General features: G+C 42.6%; 1 protein-coding gene across 1 annotated transcript in view; it reads right to left on the bottom strand.

The window, feature by feature from the left end:
- Positions 1 to 25,946, bottom strand: part of WNT2 (Wnt family member 2) — a 48,718-nt gene extending 22,772 nt beyond the window's left edge. The window contains exons 1-3 of the mRNA XM_015067324.3: positions 25,113 to 25,946; positions 22,515 to 22,741; positions 17,039 to 17,316 (exon numbers count right to left, since the gene is read on the bottom strand). Of these exons, the coding sequence (XP_014922810.1) occupies positions 17,039 to 17,316; positions 22,515 to 22,741; positions 25,113 to 25,195 (588 nt within the window). The 5' untranslated portion in view covers positions 25,196 to 25,946. The remainder of the gene's footprint in view (positions 1 to 17,038; positions 17,317 to 22,514; positions 22,742 to 25,112) is intronic.
- Positions 25,947 to 26,502: the final 556 nt, after the last annotated feature.

Here is a 26,502-nt window from a genome sequence, read left to right as displayed (position 1 = left end):
GGTGGGGTACTGGGGAGAATCGGGGCAGGGGGCTTGCCTGACTGTGAACCTTATTTGGCTATCAGTATAACAAGAACCTCACCAATTTGAATTTTATAGGGTACAGGGCCAGTTTGACAAGCGAGAGAATGAATTAGAGTTCTTTTCTAAATAAATATGGCTTTATTATATTAAAAATATATAGTACTACTCAGTAATTGCTAAGCCTGCTTCTTTCAGTAAGCCAATAGTAGTGACTGTTACCATTTGCAGGGTCCTATCCATGTTCCAGGCATTGCGCGAATGCTTTCTCCACTCTATCTCAGTGACCTGAACCTTCACACAATCCCATGCTACCATATTTATTTTGCAGATGATGGAAGAGCAACTATGAGGGACATAAAAGCACCTGCCTAAAGTTCCACAGCTGGTATAGGACAGAGCCAGGGTACACTGGAAATCCAGCCAGTGGCCCTGAGAATGCCATTAAATTTGGGAGAGTGTCACTCAGGTCTGGCCAAAGTATTCAGCTTAGATGACAGGGCTGAGCTTGCTCTGTTTTGTTTGTTTGTTTGTTTGTTTTTTGTAGAAGGGAAACAAAGGCACATGGGACAAGACTGTCTCAGCTGGCTTGGATGGCCTCCATGAATAGGCTGTAAGCCTGTGGACAGGGAAGGGCTCTGGTGGACTCTGGAACCACCCAGGGACATTTCTGTTTTGGTCTTGGGATTAGCCAGCAGACCTGTGCCAGCCCCAATGCAATTTTATGAGTGTTAGGTGGCCCTGGCACATCTCTCCTTGGCTCAGCTGAGTGAAGAAGGTCATGAGCATCCATGGTCCTCAGAGCCATCCTGAGCTACCACTGTTCCCATTTCACAAGTGAGGAAACTAGGGATCAGGGAAGTAAGATGACTGGCCCACATTGCTAGGCCTGGGTGTGGAATTGCAGGTGCAAACCCAGACTATGGATGTACAAATGAATGGATTTCCCCAAAATATTTTCTCAGAGTATGTTTTCTGACTAAAAACCTTCCTGTGTTCCTTTTTTCTTATGATTCACTACTTTAACCATTGTCATTCCCCCCCTTACAGAACTAATCTCTTGTTCAATCAATCACTTTTCCAAATTATTATTATATTGAGAGAGCATTTTGTTGCTCATGGGAGATCATGACTGATGAGTAGGGGCTTCCCCCATCATATACCCAAAACAACGTGATACACAGAAGGGCAGTGTGGGTGGCCAGCCTTAGAGGTCTCACTAAAACCATGTGGTTGGTCCTTGGCTCAGTCTGGAGCAGAGAGGGAGAAACCAGCCAACTGAGGGCTCCCATCCTCTCTTATTTGCATCTCCAAGACAGCATATCGGGGTGGAAGGCATAGGCAGAGGGGACAGTGAACTCCCTTGATGACATTATCCAAGGTGGTACTATGAACAAAATTCTAAGGGTAACACACTGAGAGAAATATTTCCAAGAACTTGGATGTGGTAGTTTCAGTCCTGCCCTGCCTACTTCCCGAGATTCCAGTATAATTGGTCTGGGTGTGGGATGTGGGTTGGTGGCTCCAGCACACATCCCAGGGGGAGCTCCCTGCAGTACACTTGCTGACCCTTCCCCACCCCAAACACACACACAGACAACAGCATTCCAGGCTGCCTCTCCAGGGTCTCACCTGGGTAACTTTGCCCAACCTGGTTTTGCCTCTTTCACAGATTGTTTCTTTTCTAACCACGTGTGCAGAAAGGTTCTTCATTCAAGAAAGTCAGCCCCAAAAAAGCATTCTAGAGCTGAAGGAGCCAAGACATCATGGTGACTCTATGGTTGTGACTTCACTCACACCTTTCCCAGTTGGGTCCTCAGCATCCCATGTTTCCCGCTTTGCCCCTGATGGTGGAGCGTGCCCTATTACATTTGAAACCTGTCCTCTTCAGCATGAGCTGGCCTTGAAGGGCAAAGACAGAGAAGTGAGCAGGGGGAGTGTCATCAGTTTGGCCCTCTGGGTCACAGGGATCCGGGGGTATTTAAGGGATGTCATAGAATGAACTCCTTTTCTGGAACTACACTCCCACCATGTGCCTCCCTACCCCCATATCTATATTCCAGGTGTTTGGTATGTGGTTCACTGGGTGACCTGGACAACAGGCCTCCACCACAGACACAACCCTACGAGGGTCACCTTGGCCCCTGACTGCCCCATTTGGGTCTCACCTGTCCAAGCATGAGACCCACTATCTCAGTAGTGCCATATAATACTCACTCCGTGCCAAGTGCTTGGGAATTGAATGTTCATTCTTCAAAGCTTATTCCTTTTAAAACTGTGTTATTTACTCATAAATAACACTCTTAGCTCTAAAAATGACAGGAACTATTACTGCCCTTCCTTTGTACTGATAAACTTCCAGGTTACAAACTTTGAAGTTGTTATTTTAGATGATTAACTGAAGCATTTGCATATTAATTGAAAGTTGGATTTTACACGTCTTATGAATCCTTAAAAATACACACAGCAGTGGTACACACTGTTGATCATCATCATCATGTGCAATAGACATTCGCCTCTTCCATCATAAGTTTTGTTCAAGTGTTGGGCAGCCACGTGCTTCAGAACCGGCCAGGCCTGTCTCTGACCCAGAGCGGCCCAAATCAGTAATAGTAGTTTCATTGTGCTGTTACTAATTCAGTTTGGGCCAGTATGATGTTAGGAGGAATCTGTAGGCAGACTTGTGAGAAAGATTTCTTTACTCTTTAAAAGAGACACAGGAGGAGAAGCTGCTTTTCTCTGTCTCCAGATGCAGTTTTCTGCAGCAGTCCCTTTGAGACACGATGCAGCCAACACAGGACCAGCAACAAGCTGGTGGTGGTGGTATTGGAAGACGGTGGGAAGAACTGGGTGTGGAGGATGTCGCTGAGCTGCTTTAATGAACCCACCTTGGCCCTGCCCTGTCTCTGTCCTTCTTGTGATCCAAGATATTAAGTTTGTGCCCCCAGGGGCTGTTACTTACAACTGAAAGTATTTCAACTGGAACCATGGTCAGTTCTTGACTGTGTATGAATCACAGGCTCCATCTGACAGTTAACCTTGGGGGGAAGTGAGACCTTCTCTGATGCTGGGTTTGCTTACACCTCCAGGCCCCACTCTTTTTTTTTGGGGGGGGGGGAACAGAGAGAGACAGAGCATGAACGGGGGAGGGGCAGAGAGAGAGAGGGAGACACAGAATCGGAAACAGGCTCCAGGCTCCCAGCCATCAGCCCAGAGCCTGACGCGGGGCTCGAACTCACGGACCGCGAGATCGTGACCTGGCTGAAGTCGGCCGCTTAACCGACTGCGCCACCCAGGCGCCCCATAGGCCCCACTCTTAACACACAGCCTGTTCAGGGCTCAGTCACAGATCGGGGCCACCTCCACCTCTGGGTTTGCAGACTTGAAATTCAAACTCTTAACTTTGAAGAGGACAACACTCTGCTCAGAGAGGCAGAGGGAAGGGGAGCTAAGCCACGGTGGCCTGATTTATAGAGTAGCTGATGTAAGAATAAGGAATGGGACTGAGAAACTCAGTGAGTTCAGGAACTTCCTAGTTTAAAAGAATTCCCATAATCAAATGTTGTTATAAGGACACTGTAACAATAGCCACTTATTCCACTTATTCCTCCAATAGGCCAGGATCTGTGACAGGTGGTTCACACACATTATCTTATCTAATTACCACAATTAGGCAAAATAGGTTATTATTCCCATTCTATAATTATGAAAACCAGGGCTCATTGAGGAAAGTAAAATCCCCAGAGTTACCCAGATAGACAGAGGCAGAACTAGGGGGTGAGTCAATGTCTCATTCCCAGATCTGCACTCTTTCTAAAAACATTTAAAATCCTATATAACTTGCATTGTTCTTTTCTCAAATGTTGCATTATGCATACTGTTTCCCTCCATTCTTTTGAATAAGTTAAGAATTGGCTAGATAAGATTATCTGCATAATGGAGAAAAAGGAAGTAGAGAGATTAAGTAGGAGGTATTATATTGCATCTTCCAAACTAATAGTCATCAAAAATCTATTTGACAGGCAATCCACAGAAAAAATAGGAAGTCCAAAGAAAAATACACATGATGTTCAACTTCACCAGTGTCAGAGAAATGCAAACTAAAAGAAGGCAATACTTTTTTTGCCCATCAGATAAATAGTACAAAACTTGGTAATATTTGGTATTCGTAAGAGTTCCAGGAGGAAATGCCTTAACAAACTGTTGGTAGAAGAGTAAATTCATAAATGGAAAGCATTTTTGCAACACTTGTCAAAATTTTAAATTTATGTATCCTTTGACCTCTGTGATTACACTCTGAAAATATTTGCGCAAACTTTAAAGGATACATACCCATATGGATGTTCATTGCAGCATACTCAGCAATAGCAAAATATTAGGAAAAAAGCCCAAATGACGTCAACAGGAAAATGGTTAAGCAAATTATGGTATATGCTTAATAATGGAATATTATGTGGTCTTTGAATAATGAGGCAGATCAGTATTACAGAATGAAAGGAAGCCAAGTGACAAAAATAAATTGCAGAAATAATTGCGTATGTGGTATGATCCACTTTTTAAAGGCCTGCATATGGATGCATACACAGAGAAAGAAGGGAACACATGTTCTTTTACAATCTGGCTGCAGTCTGAGGGGTTGCATGGTCTGGAAAGAGAGGGAAAAACAGAGTCAAACTCTTTGATAGGTAAAGGGGGTTAAGAGGTACAAACTTCCAGTTATAAGTCATGGAAGTGAAAAGTATAGCATGGGGAGTATAATCGATAATATCGTAATAACGTTGTATGGTGACAGGTGCTGACCACACTAACAGTGAGCATTGAGTAATGTATAGAATTGTTGCATCAATATGTTGTACACTTGAAACTGATATAACATTGTGTGTTAATTATACTTTAACTTAAAAAAAGGGGGGTCAAGCTCTGTACTGAAGTCTGCAGAGTAAAACAACAGGAATCTGGGGATTGCTCCCTGGCATCTGGAGAGAGCAGAGCAAGCGCTTCTCATTGTGGCTAGGCATTAAAATCACCTGGGGATGGCTTCCAGCGCCCGGACTGGCCCCTCCCTGGGCAGAATAAAACAGAACCTAGCGGGGGGTGGGCCCCTGGCCTCGAGGTTACAACGGTCTCAGGTGCTTCTAATGTGAGGCCACGGTGGAGCCAGGAATGTCCTGGAGGAGGGAAGAAGCAGCACTGCCCCAGCGTCCCGGGGCCCACCGAGGGCCGGAGCAGGTGAGACACTCCTGTGGCAGAGAGCTGCATTATATTTCTAGGAACAGGCAGAGCTGACTATTGAATTAGGATTTGTGTCCTAACCTGTCTACAAAGCATTCTAGTCTCCGGGAAGAAATGGCCACAGGAAACAATTTGTGCTCATGCTATTTTGGAGGGAATCAAAGATGGGGGTGGAGCAAAAGCCAAGTGCTTTTAGAGGACCATGCGGCAGTGGAGGAGCCTGCCTGAGGGGACATGCTGGTGAGGGGAGGGGGGAGGGGCTGGTGGGCTCCCCACAGGGCCCTCAGGAGGAGAGCAGCTGCAGACTTACCAGTGTGGTAAAGGAGGGAGTAGGCAAAGCAGGGGACCTGGAGACATCCCAGGGGCTGCCAGACTGTCTGGGCTTTTTGTGTTTGTTTGCTTTTAAATTATGACTTTCAGAATTTTTAATTAAAGAAATATGGGCACATGATTTAAAAATATCAGATAGTCCAGGAAAGATCAGGGGGTAAAGCAGCAGAAACCTTCTGTTGTACCCTTCTCCTCACTCCCACTTTTTCTGACAGCCCAGCACAACCCCAGAGATGGTCATTCGAAATGATTTCTGTGCTTAGCCTTCTGGTGGTTACCTAAATGCTTATACAAACAGTTCTCTGTGAGCGGACCCCTGACTTAGGGGGAAATCAAAACAGGCATCCCATCTTCAAGACATTTGATAGACATCTGCCAGAAAATTGTCATAATAACTAAACAAATCTACTACAGTAACCACGAGGTGAACAGAGCCCTCTGGAGGGGTGCAGTGCAGTGTTGGCACAACTGAATGTGGCAGCCCGTGTGTGACTGTGAACCTACTGACTAACATGGTATATTTCCTAAGAGACTTCTTACAGTGGTTGGGAATTTAACCTAGTCCTCACTTCCCTCACCTCACCTCTCAACATGGTTGTATCGCAGTTCTGGTGATCTAGGCAACTTCAAGGAGCAAATTTACACCTGTTCTTGTTCCAAAAGGTGCTGTCTCATCTGAGGATAATGCAGTCCCTCTTCCCTCCTCCCCTTCTGCTTCCCAGTCTCCATCAGTATTGCCCGTCCTTTTATAGGGACAAAGATGAGAGCAGTAAAGTCCTGTTCTGTGACTCTGCTTGTCTCCCACAATGTGTCTAGACGTTGATTCTAAAAATTGAAAACAGTCAACATTTAGGTGATACTGTTGACCACGCATCCAAGGACCATGCCAGCACACAGCAGGTCCTAATGTCTAGTCCAGTATCACAGCCTCTGTGCCAAAGAATGTTACTGGGGTGAAGTTTGTGGTTTTCCCATTTTACTTGCTACCAATTTCATTTGTTTTGCACTCTCACAGTCTTTCCATCTTTCCTACAACTTCTCTCATTTCCTGGGGTCTTTGCAATCTTCCATCATCTTCCAACCTGGACTGGTTACACAGCTGAGACCCAACATCATGCCTTCCCAGTCTGGACACACTACCTTGCTGATGCCACATTCACTCTTTTTTGGTTTATTCCTTCTCTTTGCAGCAACTTCTTGAGTAACTCCTTCGGGGTGCATGGGGGATATGTTGTCTGAACTCTTGTGTGTCTAAAACATCTTTATTCAGCTTTCTTACTAGACTAAGAGTTTGGCTGGGTATAGAATTCTGGATTGAAAATAATTTTCCCTCAAAACTGTGAAAGTATTGCTCCACGGGCTCTGGCATCTAGTGGTGCAGATGGGAAGTCTGATGTCTGGCTGATTCTTTGGCAAGTGACTTTTGTTTTCATTTCACTTTGTATTTTTTTCTACATGGAAGTCTCCAGATACTTTCCTTTATCCTGGGTGTTCTGAAATATCACCATGGTATTTAGGATTTGAAAAAAAATTAATCCTGCTCAGCTCTTAGTGGGCCTTTTCACTCTGGAAACTCATGTCCTTCAGCACTGAGGCTTTCTCTTAATATTTTCCTCCCCTCAAATCTTTTGAGTTTCTTTATGACATTCTAATTAGTCAGCTGCTGAGCTTTCTGAGTTAATCTGTTATGCCTTATATTTTCTCTCTTATATTTTTAATACTTTCTGGCTTCTTGAGAAAGAAATTCCATTAAAGCAACACTCCTGGCTCTCTCCATTCCCTTACTGATTTCTCTCCAAGGGACTAGTAACTTGTCCATTTGGTGGGTTTAGAGGAAGGACAGGGCTTGTGTGCCTGAGTTGCTGCTAATTGGGTATCTGCCAGCCTGTGGAGAAGATGAGTTATGATCAGTTCCTGCCCTCCAGCAAGGGAATCCCTGCAGGGGCTCCAGCGGGCAGCCTGTGACAGGGTGAGTAAGTCTGTCCATTTCAGGGGTGGAGTTCTAGGAAGTATTTCTAAGCTTTAAAGCTACATCCCCTAGTGCAGCTTTTTTTCAGTAGAGCAACAGACATTTTTATTCTATCTATCCACCTTCCTGATCCATTTTTCAATTGGTTCCAAATTCAAGCGGGAATGATGGGTATTCTTTATGGATTCCCTTAAACTCCATTTGTCTTTTGGGCTTCTTTTTTCTTTTTCTTATTTTCTTATTTTTTTTTTTTTTTGAGGCAAAATTGGTATATAACATTATACAAGTTCCAGATGTACATAATTTGACATCTGTATACATTATAAAGTGATCACCACCAAAAGTCTAGTTACCATCCATTCTATAGTTGACCCCCTTCACCCATTTCACCCACTGCTCAACCCCCCTTCCCCTCAAGTAACCAACAATCTGTTCTCAATCTATGAGTTTGTTTTGTACTGTTTTGCTGGTTCATTTTGTTTTTTTAGATTCCACATAACAATGAAATCTGTATGATATTTGTCTTTCTCAGTCTGACTTCACTTAGTATAATACCCTCAAGATCTATCTGTGTTGTCACAAATGGCCGCATTACATTTTTTATGGCTGAGTAGTATTCCATTGTGTATATATACCACATACTATTTATCCATTCATCCATTGATGGTGACTGTGGCTGCTTCTAGATCGTGGCTATTGTAAATAATGCTGTGATGAACATAGGGTGCAGACAGTTGTTCAAATTAGTCTTCTAATATTCTTCAGATAAATACCCAGCCATGAAATATCTGGATCATATGGAAGATCTATTGTTAGTTTTCTGAGGAATCTCCATAATCTTTTCCTGGGCTTCTCATTGTAATTTCTGGGGAGGTTTCTTTGACTATCTTTTCCACATTCTTTCCTATTTTCTATTTGTCACTTTTTCAAAGCATCCATTCTTGTAGTTTATGGATGTTAATGTTTTCATAAATATTTATGAGGTGACTAATTAGGCTTTTAAAAAGTTCTCTTCTCATCCCTGAATTATTGTGTTTTCTTCATGAGGTCATTTTTCCTGCAATTTTTTATCTTTTTCTTTCATGCTGCTGAATTTAATCAAATATATGGTAGTCCTTGGACAGTCTTTTCATAGTTAAGAATGACATCATAAAAAGGTGTTTAGGAATTCTGGTTATATGGGTGGAGTTTGTGGGCCAGAGAGGTTGGCTTTCTGGTGAGTCTGTAGGACACTGGCTGTTATGCTGGAGACTAACTCTGCAAAGCCTGGGAGGTTAAGCCAGACTTCCAGGAGTTGCGCTCATGGGTGGAGGGAGGGGATGGGGTTTGTTATTCCACCTGTGTTTTTCAGTTACTCCCCATTTTCAGTACCATGCTTCTCTCCTGTGCTTATTAGTATTCAAATTTTTCTCAGGGCATCTTGGCTCCCACTTTGGCTATTGCCCCATCTGCTTTTTCTTCCACCCCTTACCATCTGCTTTTACTCTCCTATACTGTGGCTTCTCCAACCTTCTTCATCAGTTACAACTTCTTCATTTGCTTCCCACTTTCCAGAAGTTTCTTTGGATCTCTCATTTCTTTGATCATTCTCTTTATTGTTGATTTAAGCCATTTTGATCCCATTGCTATAATTTTACTGAGGTTTCGGGAGAAAGATGTGAGATACTGTATGTCCTGTCCACAGCCTTGAGTCTGCACTGAAATATCTGGAAGGAGATGAGGACTGTGGGGTGGGGGGTGGGGGATTTCCCCATTTTCCATAGATATTTAACTGCTCCATTTACTTTTGTTTGAGCAAGTATTGTTTCATAGCAGGAAGAAGGAACACTAGAAAGAATTGGTTACAATGACTTGCTATCTCTCTCCAGTGTGTGATGGTGAAAGCTTCTTCTAAAAACAGAATCATGACACAGGTCTTGTTTTCTCTTGTCTTGAATCTTTCCTAAGGACGACTAAAGGATCCCTTTTGCTTCCTTCTTCGATTCTTAATGGCTGCTGCTTAAAGGTTGCTGTCAAGATTCAGTCTTCTCTACCTCCTCTTGCACCTTCTCATGGTCCTCGTGGCTTTTCATGTCACCAAACTGGCCAGCAGGGTCTGCATCAACCCCTCTCCCCTCACCATTCACTTGATCCCATCTCATTTTTATTCTGTGGCATCTGGTGAAGAAATACTTACTCATTTGACATGACTACTTAAAAAAAAATAAATTTGACTCCTAAGGACAGCAGTACTCTTTCGGTGTTTAGCCTCATAGAAACCATTTTTTTAGCTTACCAGATAACTTTTCTCAAAAAATCTTCAATAGGCTCATAATTGCTTCAGTGCTAAAATCTTACTTAGCAGATTCTTTATGTGGCCCTTAAATGTCTAATTTTGAGTATTTGTCTAAGCCTTTGGTTTGCAGAGGCTATTTTCTTTTTTTAATTTTTTTTTTACTGTTTGTTTATTTTTGAGACAGAGACAGAGTGTGAGCGGAAGAGGAGCAAAAGAGAGAGAGAGAATCCAAAGCAGGCTCCAGGCTCTGAGCTGTCAGCACAGAGCCCAACACAAGGCTCAAACTTGTGAACCATGAGATCATGACCTGAGCTGAAGCCAAAGTTAGACACTTAACTGACTGAGCCACCCAGGTGCCCCCACAGAGGCTATTTTCTACTCTTAGAACTTAAGAAACTTCTAAATATTAGCATTCTGTACCAAAGAGACAAAAGCCTATTTTTTTAAGCTATAGAAGAAGGTGATACATGCATTGAGTGAGCTAGAACAACTCTATTTCATATTTATTTGCCCAACTTACTGTCAGAGCATAATAATGAAGCAGAACATCCGTTAGGGTCTTACCATATGTCAAACCATGCTAAGCACTTTATACTCACTGCTTACTTAATCTACACAAACACTTCATATTCACTGTCTTATTTAATCCACACAAGCATGTAAGGTATATACTATTTTTACCCCACTTACTTTACAGATGAAGATATTGAGATACCTCAAAGCTGAGGATCTTGCCCTAGGTCCTACAGGCAGTGTGGCTGAGTTAGGATGTACCCAAACTGTGTCTGCCACCAAGTCCATGCCCCAAATCACTCTGCCGGTGTTTCTCATACTGGGGTTTGCCACTCCATCCCCTAGGGGTTCATGTTCTCTCGGTTCAGTGAGTTTTATAAAGGTTTTTACATGTAGTGTTTGTATATCTAACTATAGTCTACAAAGAATTATTTTCCAGTTAGAAAGACAGACTTCTCCCAAGGAGAATGAAGTTTTGGTCTCTTAAGTCAGCTTTTCTGAAAATGGAGCCCAAGTAACCCCAGGGTGTCTTTGTGCAACTTCTTTACAAGATATCTCTTCCTATCAAGGGCAATCAACCCTATACTGTGTGAAATATATGCCAACTTAACTATTGACCTTGCCTTAGAAATTCAATTTAGAATTTATTTTAGCTCCTTTATGCTATGTTTTAACTAAATTACTTAGTTAAACTGGGGCATTCAAAGTGTTAGGACTTCACTTTTTAGTTGGGTGTATGCCACAAAGCAACTAGTATATTTCTGGTCTTATATCAGTTTTCCTGAGGGAAACACACATTAAAACATTTAATTTTCAGATGCTGGCTTAAAGTCAAGTACATTTATTAGCAATTAAGTCTTTTTGACAGGTCCACATCTCTAAGATGAGAGTTAGTGAAAATCAGACCAACTTATATCTTTCAAATATACCTGCTCTGGGACCAGGAAAACAAGGGATATTTATTAGCAACCTGTGCAGTTAATTTGCATATGCAATCATTTATTAACTGTCTTGAGCACTGTCATTCTTCAAAAACACTAACTGTGGGTGGGCTTAGCTAGGAAATATAAGGTGTGGAATTTATATTTGAGGAATTCAAGAACATTACCGTTGACTAACCATATATATAATAATTCTTATTGACTAATGAGGCCAGTCTAAAAAAATTTCTATGAATAATAGAACTTTACATGGAACTGTAGCAATTTTGTGAAGAGTTATTCTCTGCTTTAGGTCTTTAATTCTGGTTAGTTTTTGATTCATATGCTCTATAAAGATCTATAGTATCAAGCACATACTATTTTTAGGTCCAAGAAGGCAGGGCTGGGGTTGATGGAACTGATCTACCTTTTTTAAATGCATTTAATTCTACAAACTAAGACTAATTAGAAAACAAATATCTTTTAAGTGGGATTTGTGCCTCATAAGGATGTTCAACATTATTTAAAGGAGAGTTTAGATGAATACGAGGTTAAAACAATCTGGCTTTGTAATTCAGTTTGGTTTTATCATTTTCTATTGATATTGCTTACTTGTTGATAATGTGGTTTGTTTTTAATCATGTCCAGTTCTCTTGGTTCAGACGAATTATTAATTATTTATCTTAAGGGTCATCACAGGAAGTGATATCTTGAAAGTTTTATTAGGCCCAAGATTTACTTGCCTATAAGGCTGTGCTTATGTCTTGGAAAATATCCATTTCTTTTGACTTTGGACATGTTTCCTGTAGGCAGAACTTAGAGGTATCCGCTTTTGTGGGCCAAGCTCAGGGGAAAGGACACAGCACTGACCTTGAGAGGCACGGGTTTGGGCTGGGCATGGAACTAGAAACTCTGGATCCCTCTACCGTCCAAACTTCTCCCATGTAAAATATAGGATGCTGAGTTAAGTTTGAATTTCAGATGATCTCAGCTAGTAAGTAAATTCACTTTATTTGCTAATTGCAGCCACCCTTTTGGCCTTGTCTCTTCATATGCAAAATATGGAGAGTAAGGCCTTCTAGTCCTGCTTAAAACCTAGTGTATACATTTTATTTTATATGGAAATCCTCTTTAGGTAACCTGTCTAAAGTCATGCTCAAGTATTACAGCCAATATTCTGATTCCAGAGCCCCAACTTCCATACTGCCTCAGTCAAGATGCCATCAATAGCTAAGAACTCCTAATGGATAGTCAATAGTAATGTAAAGATTACATTAAAAATATAAATATCAACACAGTTGTCACATCCTAATTTTTTATTAGTATACATCAGGAAGCGTAGTATGTACATCAGCCCTTAGATGTATATTTAAGGCTGAGGATAAACTCCGGGAAGTAAGAATTTCTTAGAATTTTCCTAATCTGCTTTTTAAGGCATTAATTCAAACACATTCCAGAACATCTGAACTTTGAAATCTTTCACTCTTTCAAAGGGGACTCCAGACAAATTAAGAATGCATGAAAGTGGAACTTAAATATTTAATTTCTCCCCCATTGTCCTATGCCTTCCTGTTGCTTTCCCAAGACCTCCAAATCTCTCTGCATGGGGTTGGAGGCTGAGATCTGGCAGACTCAAATTTGCAGCCTCAGCCCCTATTAACTCTCAGTTATGAACTCCACCCTAGAGCTCTTGTCATTCCTCAACTTTGATGTTCTTTCTGCTCCAGTATCTTTCTTGGCCGTATAGTTCCTTCATCCTGGAAAGCATCTTCCCTCTCTCAACCATGGGAAATCTTTATCTCCAGCTCAAACACCCAGTTCTTTTGTGACACAACCTTTCTCTCCTCTGGCTAACTGGCCCTTTGGCTGATTTTTCTATTATGCCCCCGGCCTGGAACTTGCCGAGCTTGCCCTGTGACTTTGTCTCACTTGTCCCCCTGACGAAAACTTCATTTCTTGTGGCCAGGAGCTTCTTTCTCTTATTCTTTTCCACATATGACTTAGTACTCAAAACTGCATCTTTCCCAGAGTTATTCCTTAATTATCCGTTGAACTACACTTAGTCCAATAGCACTTAGCTGCTCTCAGACCTGTAGTGCCATTAGTTGAAGTTTTCTGAATCCACCAAATAAGGCTAAGTTGCTTCAGGCATGCTGACAATGACTAGCAGTTATGTTTTTGGCATTTAAAACCACTTTTCCCCTGTTGTTAAAAAAGTAATACAAATTCATTTTGGAATACTTGTGACATAAAGACATACACAAAGGGAAGAATATCATCATTATGCCACCTTCAAGGGCAGCTGCTGCTCTTTTTAAAATACATTTTCTCAGAAATGCTCAACAGAGGCAACATGGGAAGGTACACAAGGACATAAGGGTGAACACAACTGGGTTTGTACCCCAAGCCCTGTGCTTATGATTGTGTGACTCTCATTAGTCACTGCATCAGCGAAGGCCCACCTTGTCCTCTGAAAAGTAGGAATAATGCTTGTTTATATTCCTACGGCATTTTTGGAAGATCCAATTACAAAACGTTTGATAGTATTTTGTAAACTAGAAAATAGTACATGCCTGTTTATTAGCATGTTTGTACCAAGGAGGAGTCTATGGACTCATGGAGCAATCGGACTGAATCCTAAATAATGGCTCATATTGGATTTGTATCTGGCTCTATTACTAATGTTACAGATGACCTTCACTTCACTAAAGACAAAGGAATGAACTTTTACTGCGCACCACTGCATGTAAGGTTCTGTGCTGTTTGCCTTATTCTGGTTTTCCGTGGCACCATGGAATACTCTTTACATATGAGAAAAAGTGAATTTCAGTCAGCAAAGCCAGTGGTATTGCAAGATTAAAGCTAAGGTGGATCTGATTTCAAATCCCATATTCTTTTTATTTTTGCTGTAGTAAGAAAACTTTGGGGGAAAGTATTTTTATGGAATTCTTATCATGCAAATTTCCAGTGATTAAAGGGCAGGATTTGATTGGATACATGTATTATTCTAATACAGGTTCTCTTAGAAAAGTCAAAGAGGCTGCAATTGTTTCATCTAGTTGTGATCTAGTTGTGATTATTTATGACTATTTCTAAAGAGTAGACTAATGTAAAAGCTCTTTTCAAGCCTATGAAAGGGAACAAATGATGGATATTGACTAAGTAACTTTTTCTTGTTATTTGTGTATCAAAATATAATTTAGAAGTTTTCATGGCATGGCATCTTTAGACTTAGACTGTTGAGAGAAACTGCAACTTCTGTCTTGACAGAATGTTGGTTTTGAACAAGGTAGTTTCTCGTTTTAGAATTTAACAATAATCTTAGAGGTGGAAAACTGGACTTGACCAGGGATGAATTTTCAAGTAAACGTGAAGGAAAAAACCATCGTTATAAATTCTGAAGCTGTGACTAAAATAAAATGATATCCCAGAATAGAGGATCTGAAATGATATTACAGTACAGAGACACATGAGGGTGCTCTAACCAGCTGCTATCATAAATGAATTCAGCTGTTCAAATACTAGGGGAAAATGAAGGCCTGTTGTGTATGGCAATGTTGAATTCACTTTGTAGTGTTGGCTAAACATAACCTTGGAATAGATGTTTTCTCTTTTAAATAAAATGTATTGGTTCCTTGACCCACATTTTAAAAGGTAGAAGATGTTCATATTGGACAATCTGGGAAACACTGAAAAAGCTCACAAAAGGAACCGATGTTGCTATCTGGTCTGAGAGGCTGGGATTTTCTAGAACCAGGCCAGTTGGAGGCTTAGCTCAGGAAGCCTGCCTTCAAACACAGGCCCAGCCTGTTCTCATTTTGATTCCACAGACCTTCTGCTGGTAGGAAGGGGGAGTAGAGACTGGGGGTCTAATGACCGCAAGAAGAGAATTAGAGACGCATGTTTATCTCAATACATTTACTCTCATTAAAGTTCATATTCACTGACATCATGCATCTCCTTGAAAAAGTCTGCCCACCCACCATTAATTAAAGCCACATTTTAAAAAGTCAGTGTGTGCACTTTTATTCCAATCAAAAGTAGCCTCCTAAGTTTTGCAGAGTAGGCAGGAGAATATCTGAGGCCTGACAGCTGTTCACCTCTACACAGTGAAGAATCATGTGATTTATATTAAAAGTCATGTTAAATCAGGGCTTACAATTTAATAGCTAAGATCTATTGTCTTGAGGAGGTGAAACATTCAAAACCTAATGGCCTATTAAGCAAAATTAACATTTATTTTGATAAGTCAACATTCTTTTGGTTACAGGGTATGACCATATGCCTTTACCTTCGCAAAAGGTTCGAGAGATCTAAGTATACACCCTGCTTGAACAATTAGCAGCACAGTCCTATCAAAGACACCACACTTTATAACTTATACATGTGGTATCAATGTCAAAACAGAGGTCAATGTAAAATTTTTTTAATCTAGACCACTGAACAAACAGTAATTACCAATAGTTGTAGGATTGCACAACCATAGTCTATATTCTTGGCAGTAGTCACTATAAGTTCATACATTCATGAAAATAAGGAATGTTGATATTTAAAGTTCAAGAAAGGTACTATTTGTAAACAGCTCAGGTCACACTCATTGCATTCCATGTGTTAAGCAAGACTTTCCTTCCAACTTCCTTTAAATGAGATTTGTTCTTTCCATGAGCCTAATAAAAGGGTTTTCATCCAAACAGATCTGCATTCTTTTCAATTCTTTTTTCTATTAAAGCCCTCCTGGGGACCTTTCAATTTTATGCTGATCTTTCTTTATATATTAACGTCAAGCACATTTTTATTTTGTGTTGATAAAAGACAAATTATGGTTATCTCTTCTCATTGGCAATTCAATTATTCTAGAATGGTTCTGACCAAATATTTGATTAACGTAGCCAGTTTGTGTTTCTTACACGAAGAAAGAGATAATGTGCATCATTCAGATTCTCTAGTTATTCTGGTCATGTCACATGCAGAAAGAAATGGTACATCAATAGATCTGAACACTGGCTCCGAAATGGTTTAATCCTGGGCCAAAGTACCCCTGGGCTAGAAGCTGAAGCCTGAGTTCTAATAGACTTTTCTACAGACTCTCCATATGACCTTGAGCGCCCAAGGGCCTCTTCATTCATCTGACAAATAGGGGTTAGGAGGTGAATAATGACTGGATACCCATAGTCCAGGAAGTTAGTCAGAACTAGAGGATAAGGAGTCAGAGCATCCCTTTGGGATATGCCTTTCCCTGTTCTGCTTACTCATCCAGGCCCAGAAATGACAAGGTGGGGCTTTTATGAATGAGAGTTGGGTCTGTTTCTAAAAAGAACATCCCTGAATCTAGAAGTCAACAAGCCATGCCTGGTGAGTTGCTTTCATGATGAGTTTGAGAGAAGATGCTCTGGGTCTTGATTCCCTCAGACACAAGCATTCAGTGCCCCATTGGTATGTGGGATGAAGCACTATCCTCACCCATAGATTATATCTTCTGTCTAGATGATCGAGTATCCAGAGGGGCCATAAGACACTGGACTCTACACAATGCGAAATGCAATGGGTGGACTCCAGCTCAGCCGTGGGAAGGAAGGTGGAGTGCAGGTGGAGACATTTCAACCCAGTCCATGGTATTCTTTAGAATATACAGCTGGGTGGTGGGGCGTGGAGTGGGGGGCAGTGGGAAGTTGAGACTGTACGGCATTTTACCAACTCTAGGAAAGCTTAAGATAAGCTCAGCTTAAGTGATTTATAAGGCCATGCAGTCTATAAAATGAGCACCATTGCTGTCCATACCTTCCTGCCAGCTCTGTTGTTGTGAAGGTTCATCAGGGCTCTGGCATCCTTTCCTTTCCTTTCCTTGGCATCCACAAATGCTCGGGCAAATTTGATCCCATAGTCAATGTTATCACTGCAGCCACCCCAGTCGAAATTTCCCTTGCTGTCCTTGGCCGTTCCCTTCTTCTTTGGATCACAGGAACAGGATTTTAATTCTCCTTGGCTACAGGCCCTGGTGATGGCAAACACAACTCCCGCTGAGGAGACGGCGTAAACAAAGGCAGATTCCCGACTACCTGAAACAGAAATGCTTTTCTTAAACATGGCCTGGAATTGCTAGTTCTGAATAACTTTCACACTATGGCTGTTTACCACTCACTCTACCTCTGGCATAGTCCACCCCCAGGCAAGAAGGTACTGGTGTTCTTGAAGGATTCTCTTCTAGAGCCAGGGCTCACTTTTGAATATGAATTGCTTCCGTATAATAAAAGCTTTTGTCAGTGTAGGTATGGGTGTGACAAACACCTTGGAGTAAATTAAGCGTATGAAAGGAAATGCAGCAAAAGCCTGCCCTGCCCACCCCTGGCTTTACCTGAGCTTCCAGTGCTAGAAGACAGGAGCTATCTCTAGGCTTTCATTTAACTTGTAATAATAGAGCCTGAGTTCTCCGATTTCTGTCATTCCACAAAACAGTTTGGTATTCACGCTACTGTAGCTCTCCTTGAAAAAACCCTTCCAAATGTGCAGGCCTTAGTGAGGACACTCCTGTCAGATGAAGGGTCCAGACTGAAATACTGAATTCAAAGAAACCTAGGGGCTGAGGTGGGAAGAGAATTCAGGCAGTAACCAGCTCTGTGTGTTAACACTGGGAAGCTTTGGCTCGGCATCAACTTTCACGAGTAATTGAGAGATTGTTGAAGGCAATATGCAATATCCTTGAGTTACATACTATGTCTAACTATTAAGGTGAATTTACTTTCTTCTGGAACACCTGCACTAATCACCGGTATTGGGTAAAAGACAGTGAAAAGCTTTTCTTTGGTTTTTCTGGAAGGAAACAAATTTACCGCCTATAATTAGACTTGGGCAAGAACCCTTTGGGGTGCTTTCTTAGAATTGTTCTTTATTAGAGCACAGGCTACTCTCCCTTACAGGCTGAAAGGTACATATTTCAGTGCAGTAACTACATTAAATTATTTTAATAATCTGTAGTAACTCATAACACGGTGTTGTGGTATAGTGACAGATATAAGGCTCTTTAGGGTCCGTGTGCACCTCATTTTTCAACTGGGGCTGTATTTCATTGTTATTAGCATGCCTCTTTATTAATGGGTGCTGCAGCAAATATATTAACAAGCAAAATAGCAGCTCAACAACCTAATGCCAACACAAGGCAGAAAACGGAGAGCCAGTCAGTGACTCCATGTGTCAAGACGAGTGTGACTTTTTGAACCACACAGCTGGGAGAACAAACCACCTTTTCGCATTGAAGTCCTGCTTGTTTCCGTTTGTCATTCGGTGCTAAAATTTATTATATGTCCCTTGCAATATTTGTTCTGCTAGTCTCATTATTAAAAATCAGGAAAACATATCTACACCATATTAAGTGGCACTTACCTCAGCCTTCAAAAAATATCTCCCCTGAAACCTCTAACCATCAAAAAAGGAATCAATCATGCCCCATATATAGGTAAAATCAATTATATGAATATTTGCCATAGGTAGCACTCTCCAGAGAGAGATGTGATGGTCACAGAGCTCTTTTAAAGAGTCCCAGGTTCTATTATAAGGATCACAGATTTTCTAAGTGAACTGAGACGTTTCGCAAAAGAAGGTGATTAATAGATACTAATGTGGCTTAATCTCAGGCAGTGGCTTTCAGGTAAATAAACACTTTATTACACTGTTTTATAGTTTAGGAAAATGCCTTGTTGAGGGTTACCCCCTTGGTCTGCTAAAGCCTGGTTTTATATTTGGAGTCCAAAGCCTACATTCAGAGATATCACAGAGAGGGAAAATTCCAAATGCTTAATGTGTTTAGCACTAGTCTTATTTTTTAAGGAGAAAGAAAAGCAATTTTGTATGGTGGTCTTTTAGGGGAAAGGTATGGAAGATATGGATGTAGAGTGTTAGCGACCAGAGAGTATTTTGAAAGCAGTAAAGGAATAAATTGCCTACGTGCAGAATTCATCCTGGCATAACTTGCAAACAATTACATTGACTTGTTGCCGAAAGATGAAAAATCACTTAAAATCTGCTGTGTTTCAGAAGTAATTTCCAAAGTAAAAATATCACCTTTCTAAATATTTGTCATTTATGACTCAAACACATTACTCAATAATTAGATGTTACTCTGTATATTTACACACAAAATTTAGCACATTGACTGACTTTTCATTTTACCTCCAGATGTTTTGGTATCATGTATATATACGGCCTTAAGATGTTTTCAGTTAAATGTCTTAGATGCATCACTGAAATGCTATGTGTGAAATAGTAGCACATTTCAAGAGTTGGCTTTGTAACAAAACACATTTTGATCTTGGGCCTCTTCTTAGAAAAACGGATTCTTTTTAAAGCCATCACAATATGAAATAAAATCCAAATCTAAATGGTGGTACTTAATTTCCTGATGTGGTTGAAGTTTCTCTAATTTTGAGGGTGAGATAAGTTAAGAAATGGCTATCAAGTGCATAGGCATCATTTTTGTTTGGGGCAGAATTTGGGGAGGGCAAAATGCTAGAAACTACACCGTCTGGAAGGTTAAGGGTCATTTAGTTCGTTCGTCAAACGCTTGCCTGTTTTTTTTTTTTTTGGAAATTTACAAGGATGAGACCTACTCACCTTTTTTTTTTTTTTTTTTTTTTTTTTTTTTTTAAGGCTTATTCTAGAATTCTAGAGGCATATTCTTACAGGAATATTTTTAGGTTTACCAGTTTGGTCTTTAAGTTTCTCTGCCTATGGCTGGTGACAGTCTGTGGAATGAGTGAATTACAAGTGTTCCTAAAAATTCTTCTGTCATCTTCTAGCTCTCTGAAGCAAAAGAGGCAAACACATATTTTCCTTTTTTCCATGACCATGGTATATGTTAGTGACTTTTATGTTCTTCCTATCACTGGTGTTGGCCTTTGCCTTTACTATCCATCTATAAGGAAATTTAGGTTTCCAAAAGAGAGTTCTTCACAACCTAAGATGTGAATTTCCCTCCAAGCAATTAATTGTAAAAATCTTTGGATAGCTTCATTGGAATTTCTTGATTATTTCCAGGATAAACTACTTTAGGCCAAATTCAGCCCTCCCATAACCAACACAAAATCATCACTGACAGTCATAGGAGTTTATATAAATGTCCAGGAAGAAATCTGGCCTTCTGTGAAGAATGGAAAGAAATTGTGTAGCATGAGTGTTTTAAGTTTTGAGTACTTTGGCAAAACACTCAGCTTCATCTGAAAGAACCCTGAAGGAAGTACAGCTTAGATTCTCTTATTTACCTGAGGCCTTAGGCTAAGTTGAACTAGCCCCCTTCCTCCAGTTCTAACCTCTCCCCTCTCAGCAACCCTACAGCCAGGATTAAAGGATTTTACAAATGAATTCCCAGCTTTCCTAGACATGCTATCTTTAGGATCAGTAGGCAAAACTGCTTCTTTTGATTTGTGATCTAAAGGTTTTTATTCAGTATGGAGACATCTGAATGGATTTTCGCAGACAGATTTTGGAGGCGAACATTTTGTTAATGAGAAGTACATTTAATTTGTAGTGATTGAAAAATGATTGTGAGCACTTTGGAAAGGAAAGTCCTGATATAGCGTAAACACCGAGAGCCTGTACACAACGTGCCCAAAGATCACGTGTGCTAGGTACTTGTAAACTCTCTTTGACAAGGTCCAGCACTTTAATTGATTCACTGGTGAGCTAATCTAGGTGAAGTCTTAAAATTCCATGCAGCTGAAATTGACTATTAACCTTTCAAAAATTTGCGATCTCATATTGAAACTCCAAAAGGAATGCAGAAGAATATAGTTTTTAAACTAGAGGATAAAATTGCAGAATATCACAGTAAATTAACTTTAGGGATACACTGAGTGAGAGTACTACGCCCTTGGGGGATTTTAGAGACATTCAGTTATGCATTTGGCCTCATAAAACCCTAGGGCTGTGATGATTACATGATAGAAACACCCTCTGTTAAGCATTACCAAGTGTACAGCCTGGATGATTTTCTTAGGAATGGGGGGGGGGGGGCGCAAAAACAAGTGTAGTTTCCTGTTTCTGGGGTTCGCACATGAACTGTTGTGTTTTCAGTCAGATTTCCAGTAGCAAATGGGCCATGCTACTTCTTGAAGAATGCTAATGCCAGCTTAAGGGATGGGTATTTTTGGGTAACTGAAATCTGATTTTCAGTTAGTTTGCTTTGATTTTTATACCAGCTACTTCCCATATTCAGAACTTTTAAGAAATTTGTTATGTAATTAGATAGTGTTTAATGTTCCTTCTAAGTAAAACAGAAAAACAAACATGTATGCTTGAAAACTGTGTATTCATATTTCTCACCCCTATCCTCCATAAATACTATTCTGCCTAAAATGTGCCTGAAAAACAACATGTGCTCACAATGAGTTCATCCATTCATTCAACCATTCAATGAATGAATGGTGTCTGTAACACACAAGGCATCAAGCAAGTGCAGAGAACAGAGGCTAGTCCCTACCATGCAGAATATACAATCTACTGGGGAAAAGTGTTGAATTTAGACACAGAGTGACTCAAAGCTGAGTAGCTGAATAGGAGGTGAAAGGTGTGAGCAGAGATTTGTCTCTGCTTCTTAATATGCACATGTGTTTTTTGAAATATTTTTTGGTTGAAAAAAATTTTGAGTATTCCACCCTTATCTGCTCAAATCCTCTAGAAGGTTCAAGTCCTAGAAAGAATAAAAAAAGTCAAAAGAGGGGTGCCTGGGTGGCTCAGTCAGTTAAGTGTCTGCCTTTAGCTCAGGTCATGATCGCACAGTTCGTGAGTTCAAGCCCCACATGGGACCCTCTGCTGTCCGCTCAGAGCCAACTTCAGATCCTCTGTCCCCCACCTCCTCTCTGCCCCTTTCCCCCCATCTCAAAAATAAATAAAAACATAAAGAAAATTGTTACCAAAAAAAAAAAAAAAAAGTCAAGAGGGCCCTATGGCTGCTTCCTCCTTTCTCCTGGAGACAAAATCTGATTCTGGAGGGACAGGCAGGGTTGTGACAGGATATGGATGGACACCGCAAAGAGCAAAAAGACACCAGCCTGGGGCACTATATCCTAACCCGTGACTGGCCTCCTCCAAAACTTTAGGCACGTTCCTTGACTTCTCTAGTCCTCATCTACAAAACAGGGACCAAAAAGAACAAACTTCTGACTAATTAAATGCAAGAAAAGGTGGGCAGGGACTTTGAAGACCAAGTGAGGGACTTGTGTGTGAGAGGACAGCCCATGGAGCTGCACGAAGGCAGGAGACTTACTTCGGAGCAGGACCCTGCCGAAGAGGCTGTGATCTCTGTCCAGGGTGTTGCAGTTCCAGCGATGCTGGCGGAACTGGTGCTGACACTCTGCAGTCCACTCGGCCACGCCTAGGCCAATGGCACGCATCACATCTGGGTGTCGGTGGCACAGCTGCCGCTGGCGGCTCACCAGGCCTGGCACATTGTCACACATCACCCTGGAGGAGCCACCTGTAGCTCTCATGTACCTGGAAAGGACCAACACAGAGGTGGAAAAGCCATAATCAGCGAGGGCTGGTGCCAAGTTTCCCAGGAGACTGAAGAGTTCAAAGCAGGGCTCAAATACGAATTCCTTATCCTTTTGGGGATATCAGAAAGCAAGAAGGGACACAGCAGGCGTGGAGAGTGATCTGGTAGAATCCGCCCCAAAAACAGAGCAATGACTGTGTGTCTTAGACATGAAGCCAGGGCCACCTGATGGTGATCTGGCCAGGGTAGAAGAGTCAAGGTCTGCAGTCAGAGAATGGAGTGAAGGGGAGGGGCAGTGCGTTTTGGGGAGAACCCTTCAAAGGCTTTTCCCAAGAAGGCTCTGATCTCAGTGACCCAATATGTCTGAGGTTCCCTTTGGGGAAGTCGCCTTTTTTTTTTTTAACTTATTTTTTATTTATTTATTTTTTAATGTTTATTTTTGAGAGAGAGAGAGACAGAACGAGACAGAGCGTGAACATGGGAGGGCAGAGAGAGAGGGAGACCCAGAATCTGAAGCAGGCTCCAGGCTCCGAGCTGTCAGCACAGAGCCTGATGCGGAACTTGAACTCAGGAACCGCGCGATCATGACCTGAGCCAAAGCCAGACGCTTAACCGACTGAGCCACCCAGGTACCCCTGGAGTCAACTTTTAGAAGCAGCTTGCTCCCATTTATCTGACCTAACGTTTAAGTGTCTTTAGAAACTGTCTGTATCTGTCTAATCAACACCTGCTGGTATCTGATGTTCCACTCTCCTCACAGACATGCCCTTCTTTCCTTACCAAGAATCCTTTAAATATTTCCATTTTTCCAGCTCTTTTTGGCTTTTATAGAGAACCTTTGGAAAAAATTCTTTCTATTGTTATTAAGGACACTAAATGTTTGGAAGAATCAAACAGTGTTATAGCTCCATAAAGTACTTTTGAAAAGAAACTTTAACAAAAAATTACATCATCATCTCTACCCAGATGTTCTCTATTAGTTGTGAAATGTTTAGAAAGGTACCTTTTTATATAACCCAAGCTGCCATAGGTGTCTTTTGAAGCGATCAAACAAGGAGAATGTCTTTTTCTTGTATTTTCATTATTTTATATGATCATAAAATCGTTACAGCTGTGACTTCCAAAAAATATATTTAAGTGACAGCTGAGAGACAATGTGACAAAAAGCCTGGGCAATAAATAATGTTTATATGCCCATGGAAACAGAAATAGTCATTTTATTGAAAAATGGTCACTCTGATAAATCAATCTTTGATCCTATGTCAGCAATGTCAAGGCTAAACGCCTTTCTGTTCAAAGCGGCTTAGGAAGGAATTGAACCCCTCTTCCCATCAACGCTTTGCCTTGCTCCTTTGAAGAGCTCAGGGTCTTCCTAAAGTTCCCTGCTCTAGTCTTTAATTTGGCTAAGACTTCTTACTTTGGCCAGATTCTTTAAAAAAAGAGCCCACTATAATGGGTCCTTCTGAATTAGTATTTTAGTATCTGTTCTGAAACTTGTAGGTTCAAGGACGTTACAGACCTTAACAACTCCACCTCTTTTCAAGATCAGATGGAAGGGAAATGGAGTGAATCTTCCTTTGGAACTTTGAAGGACGCTAGGACCTGTTACATATCGACATTCTGCCCCTCCTTTGCTATGCACAATAACTAAATAACAGACCATGCAAAGGACAGCAAAGTTACTCTTTGGGGGTGATTATGAGTTTGAACAGGGTAGCATCTTAGAGCCCCCTGGGGCTGGATCTTCGCGTTAAGGTGGTAGTCTCTACCTGCAGGCAAGGCGTTCTTCCGCCCCACGGGGTGAAGCATTAGGAATGTGGAAGGACGGGAAATAATGCAAAATCATACGCGTTGGGCTGTGTAGCTCTTGACTGCCAGAATTGGCCCATCGGTTTATCTTGAGGCTATTTGGAGGGGGTGGGGGAGACGGTTGTAGTTTTCAAGGTGAATTTTCACACACACACACACAAACACACACACACACAACACACACACACACACACACACACACACACACACACACGCCTGTGCAACAGAGCTAGAGACCCGGCTAGCGTGTCTCTCCACGGGATAAGAAATTGGCTGATTTTGCTGTCGCTCAGCTGGATCCAAATCAACCAAACATCCGAGCTCTCATTTGAGGGAAATTGTGGGTTATTTTTTGGAGTTGTCAAAGCTGGAATGTCTTCCGAGGAAAAGCAAAGGAAGGGGCTGAGGCTGGGGCGGTGCGAGAGGACAGCAGCTGGGGTTTGGACGGGAATCTCGATGGCTGTGGCCGCGGGAAAGCGCCACCGGCAAAGGTCTCTGTGGCTAGTTGCGTTCCCGACTCCCGTCTCCAAAATCCCCCTGCACCCATACGCGTGGACTTACCACCATGAAGAGCTGACCTCAGGGGTGAGCCAGGTCAAGAGCAGGGGGAGCCAGGGCCAGATTCCACCGAGAGGGGCGTTCATATTAACCCCCTTGCGTCCGCATCAGGTCAGACTCCGTGTGCGGGCGCCATGCGTGCCCCGAGCAGAAGCGCTCAGCGCCGGGAGCGCCTCGTCACGGCCGCAGGCGCCTCGCCGCGCCCCCGCCCCCCGCGCGTCTGCGGCGAGTGGCGAGACTCGCTGATAAAGTTTCAAACCACCAGCGGGGCGAGCGATAAAGGCCAGCCCTGGCCGCCTCGCCCACAGCCCAATTCCCCAGGCGCTGCGAGCTCGGGCAGCCCGAGAGCTCTCGAGCTCTGCGCGCCTCCCGCGCGCCCCAGTCCGTTCGGCTCCCCGCCTGCCGGGAGCAGCCGGGGGAGGGGGTGCGGCGCCGGGTGGGGCGGGGGGGCGCGGGTTTTACACAAGGGTGGATGCAATGATGGCAAGAGGTGTCTGGAGATGAGGTGAGGCGGGGAAGGAGGAGCACCTCTGCGTGGCCTTGGGCACCCGTGGAGGGAGGCACCTTTCGGGAAGCTCCTGGTCAGAGCATCAGTGGGGCTCCTGCCACAGGACCGGTGCTCCAGATAGGCGGATAGGCGAGGCTACCCTCCGGCACACAGAAGTCTCCGAGAGTGCAATGTGGGAAAATGAAGGAGAGGATGAGGAGATAACTGTGTACAGGATGCAAAAATCCAGGGATGATTTTCAACTCATTGCTCCGCTTCTCTCCCAAAGCCAAAAGGAAGAGCGAGTAGAGATTTGGGGCTGCCGAGTAGTTGCCGGGCAAGGTTGGGGAGGGCGGGGCCAGGCCTCAGGGAAATGAAGACCTGTGGCCTTGATTCCTCAGAGCTGGGCTTATATACAGAGCTCGCAGGGTGGGGAGCCGGGAGTCCATGACCCTCCGGACCTCACCCAGGCAACCTCAGCCAAAGTGTCTGGGGAAGATGCGGTTTTTACGCACACTCAGTTCCTCCCCGGCGCAATGGAGCGCACAAGATCACATAGGGAGGAACCAAGGCAGCGCAGAACTGCCGGGGGTCTGCGCTCCAACGCGGGTCACGCCTTTGCGCCTTGCGGGGGTAAGAGGACCCTGGGTCCTGGATCTGGGCCCCCGCACAGAGCCAAGAGAGGCTCAAGCTCGCGGGTGGAGCATCTTAAGCAGCAACTGGCTTGTAGCCCCGCCGTTTATCACCGGAAAGGAAGGAAGACCAGGAACTCGTGGCGGCCGTGAACTGTTCCATTGCTCTCTTCCTGGGGTGGAGGGACCCGCCGCCCGCCAGGGGAGCGTGCCTCGGGGAATGGGGAATGTGTGTGCGTGTTGAGGGTGGGGGTGGGCGCTGCATTGTTTGCAG

Source organism: Acinonyx jubatus, chromosome A2, assembly GCF_027475565.1.
Source record: "Acinonyx jubatus isolate Ajub_Pintada_27869175 chromosome A2, VMU_Ajub_asm_v1.0, whole genome shotgun sequence".
Classification (NCBI taxonomy): Eukaryota; Metazoa; Chordata; class Mammalia; order Carnivora; family Felidae; genus Acinonyx; species Acinonyx jubatus.
Note: the sequence above shows the minus strand (reverse complement) of the source record. Positions and strands in the feature narration are given on the sequence as shown.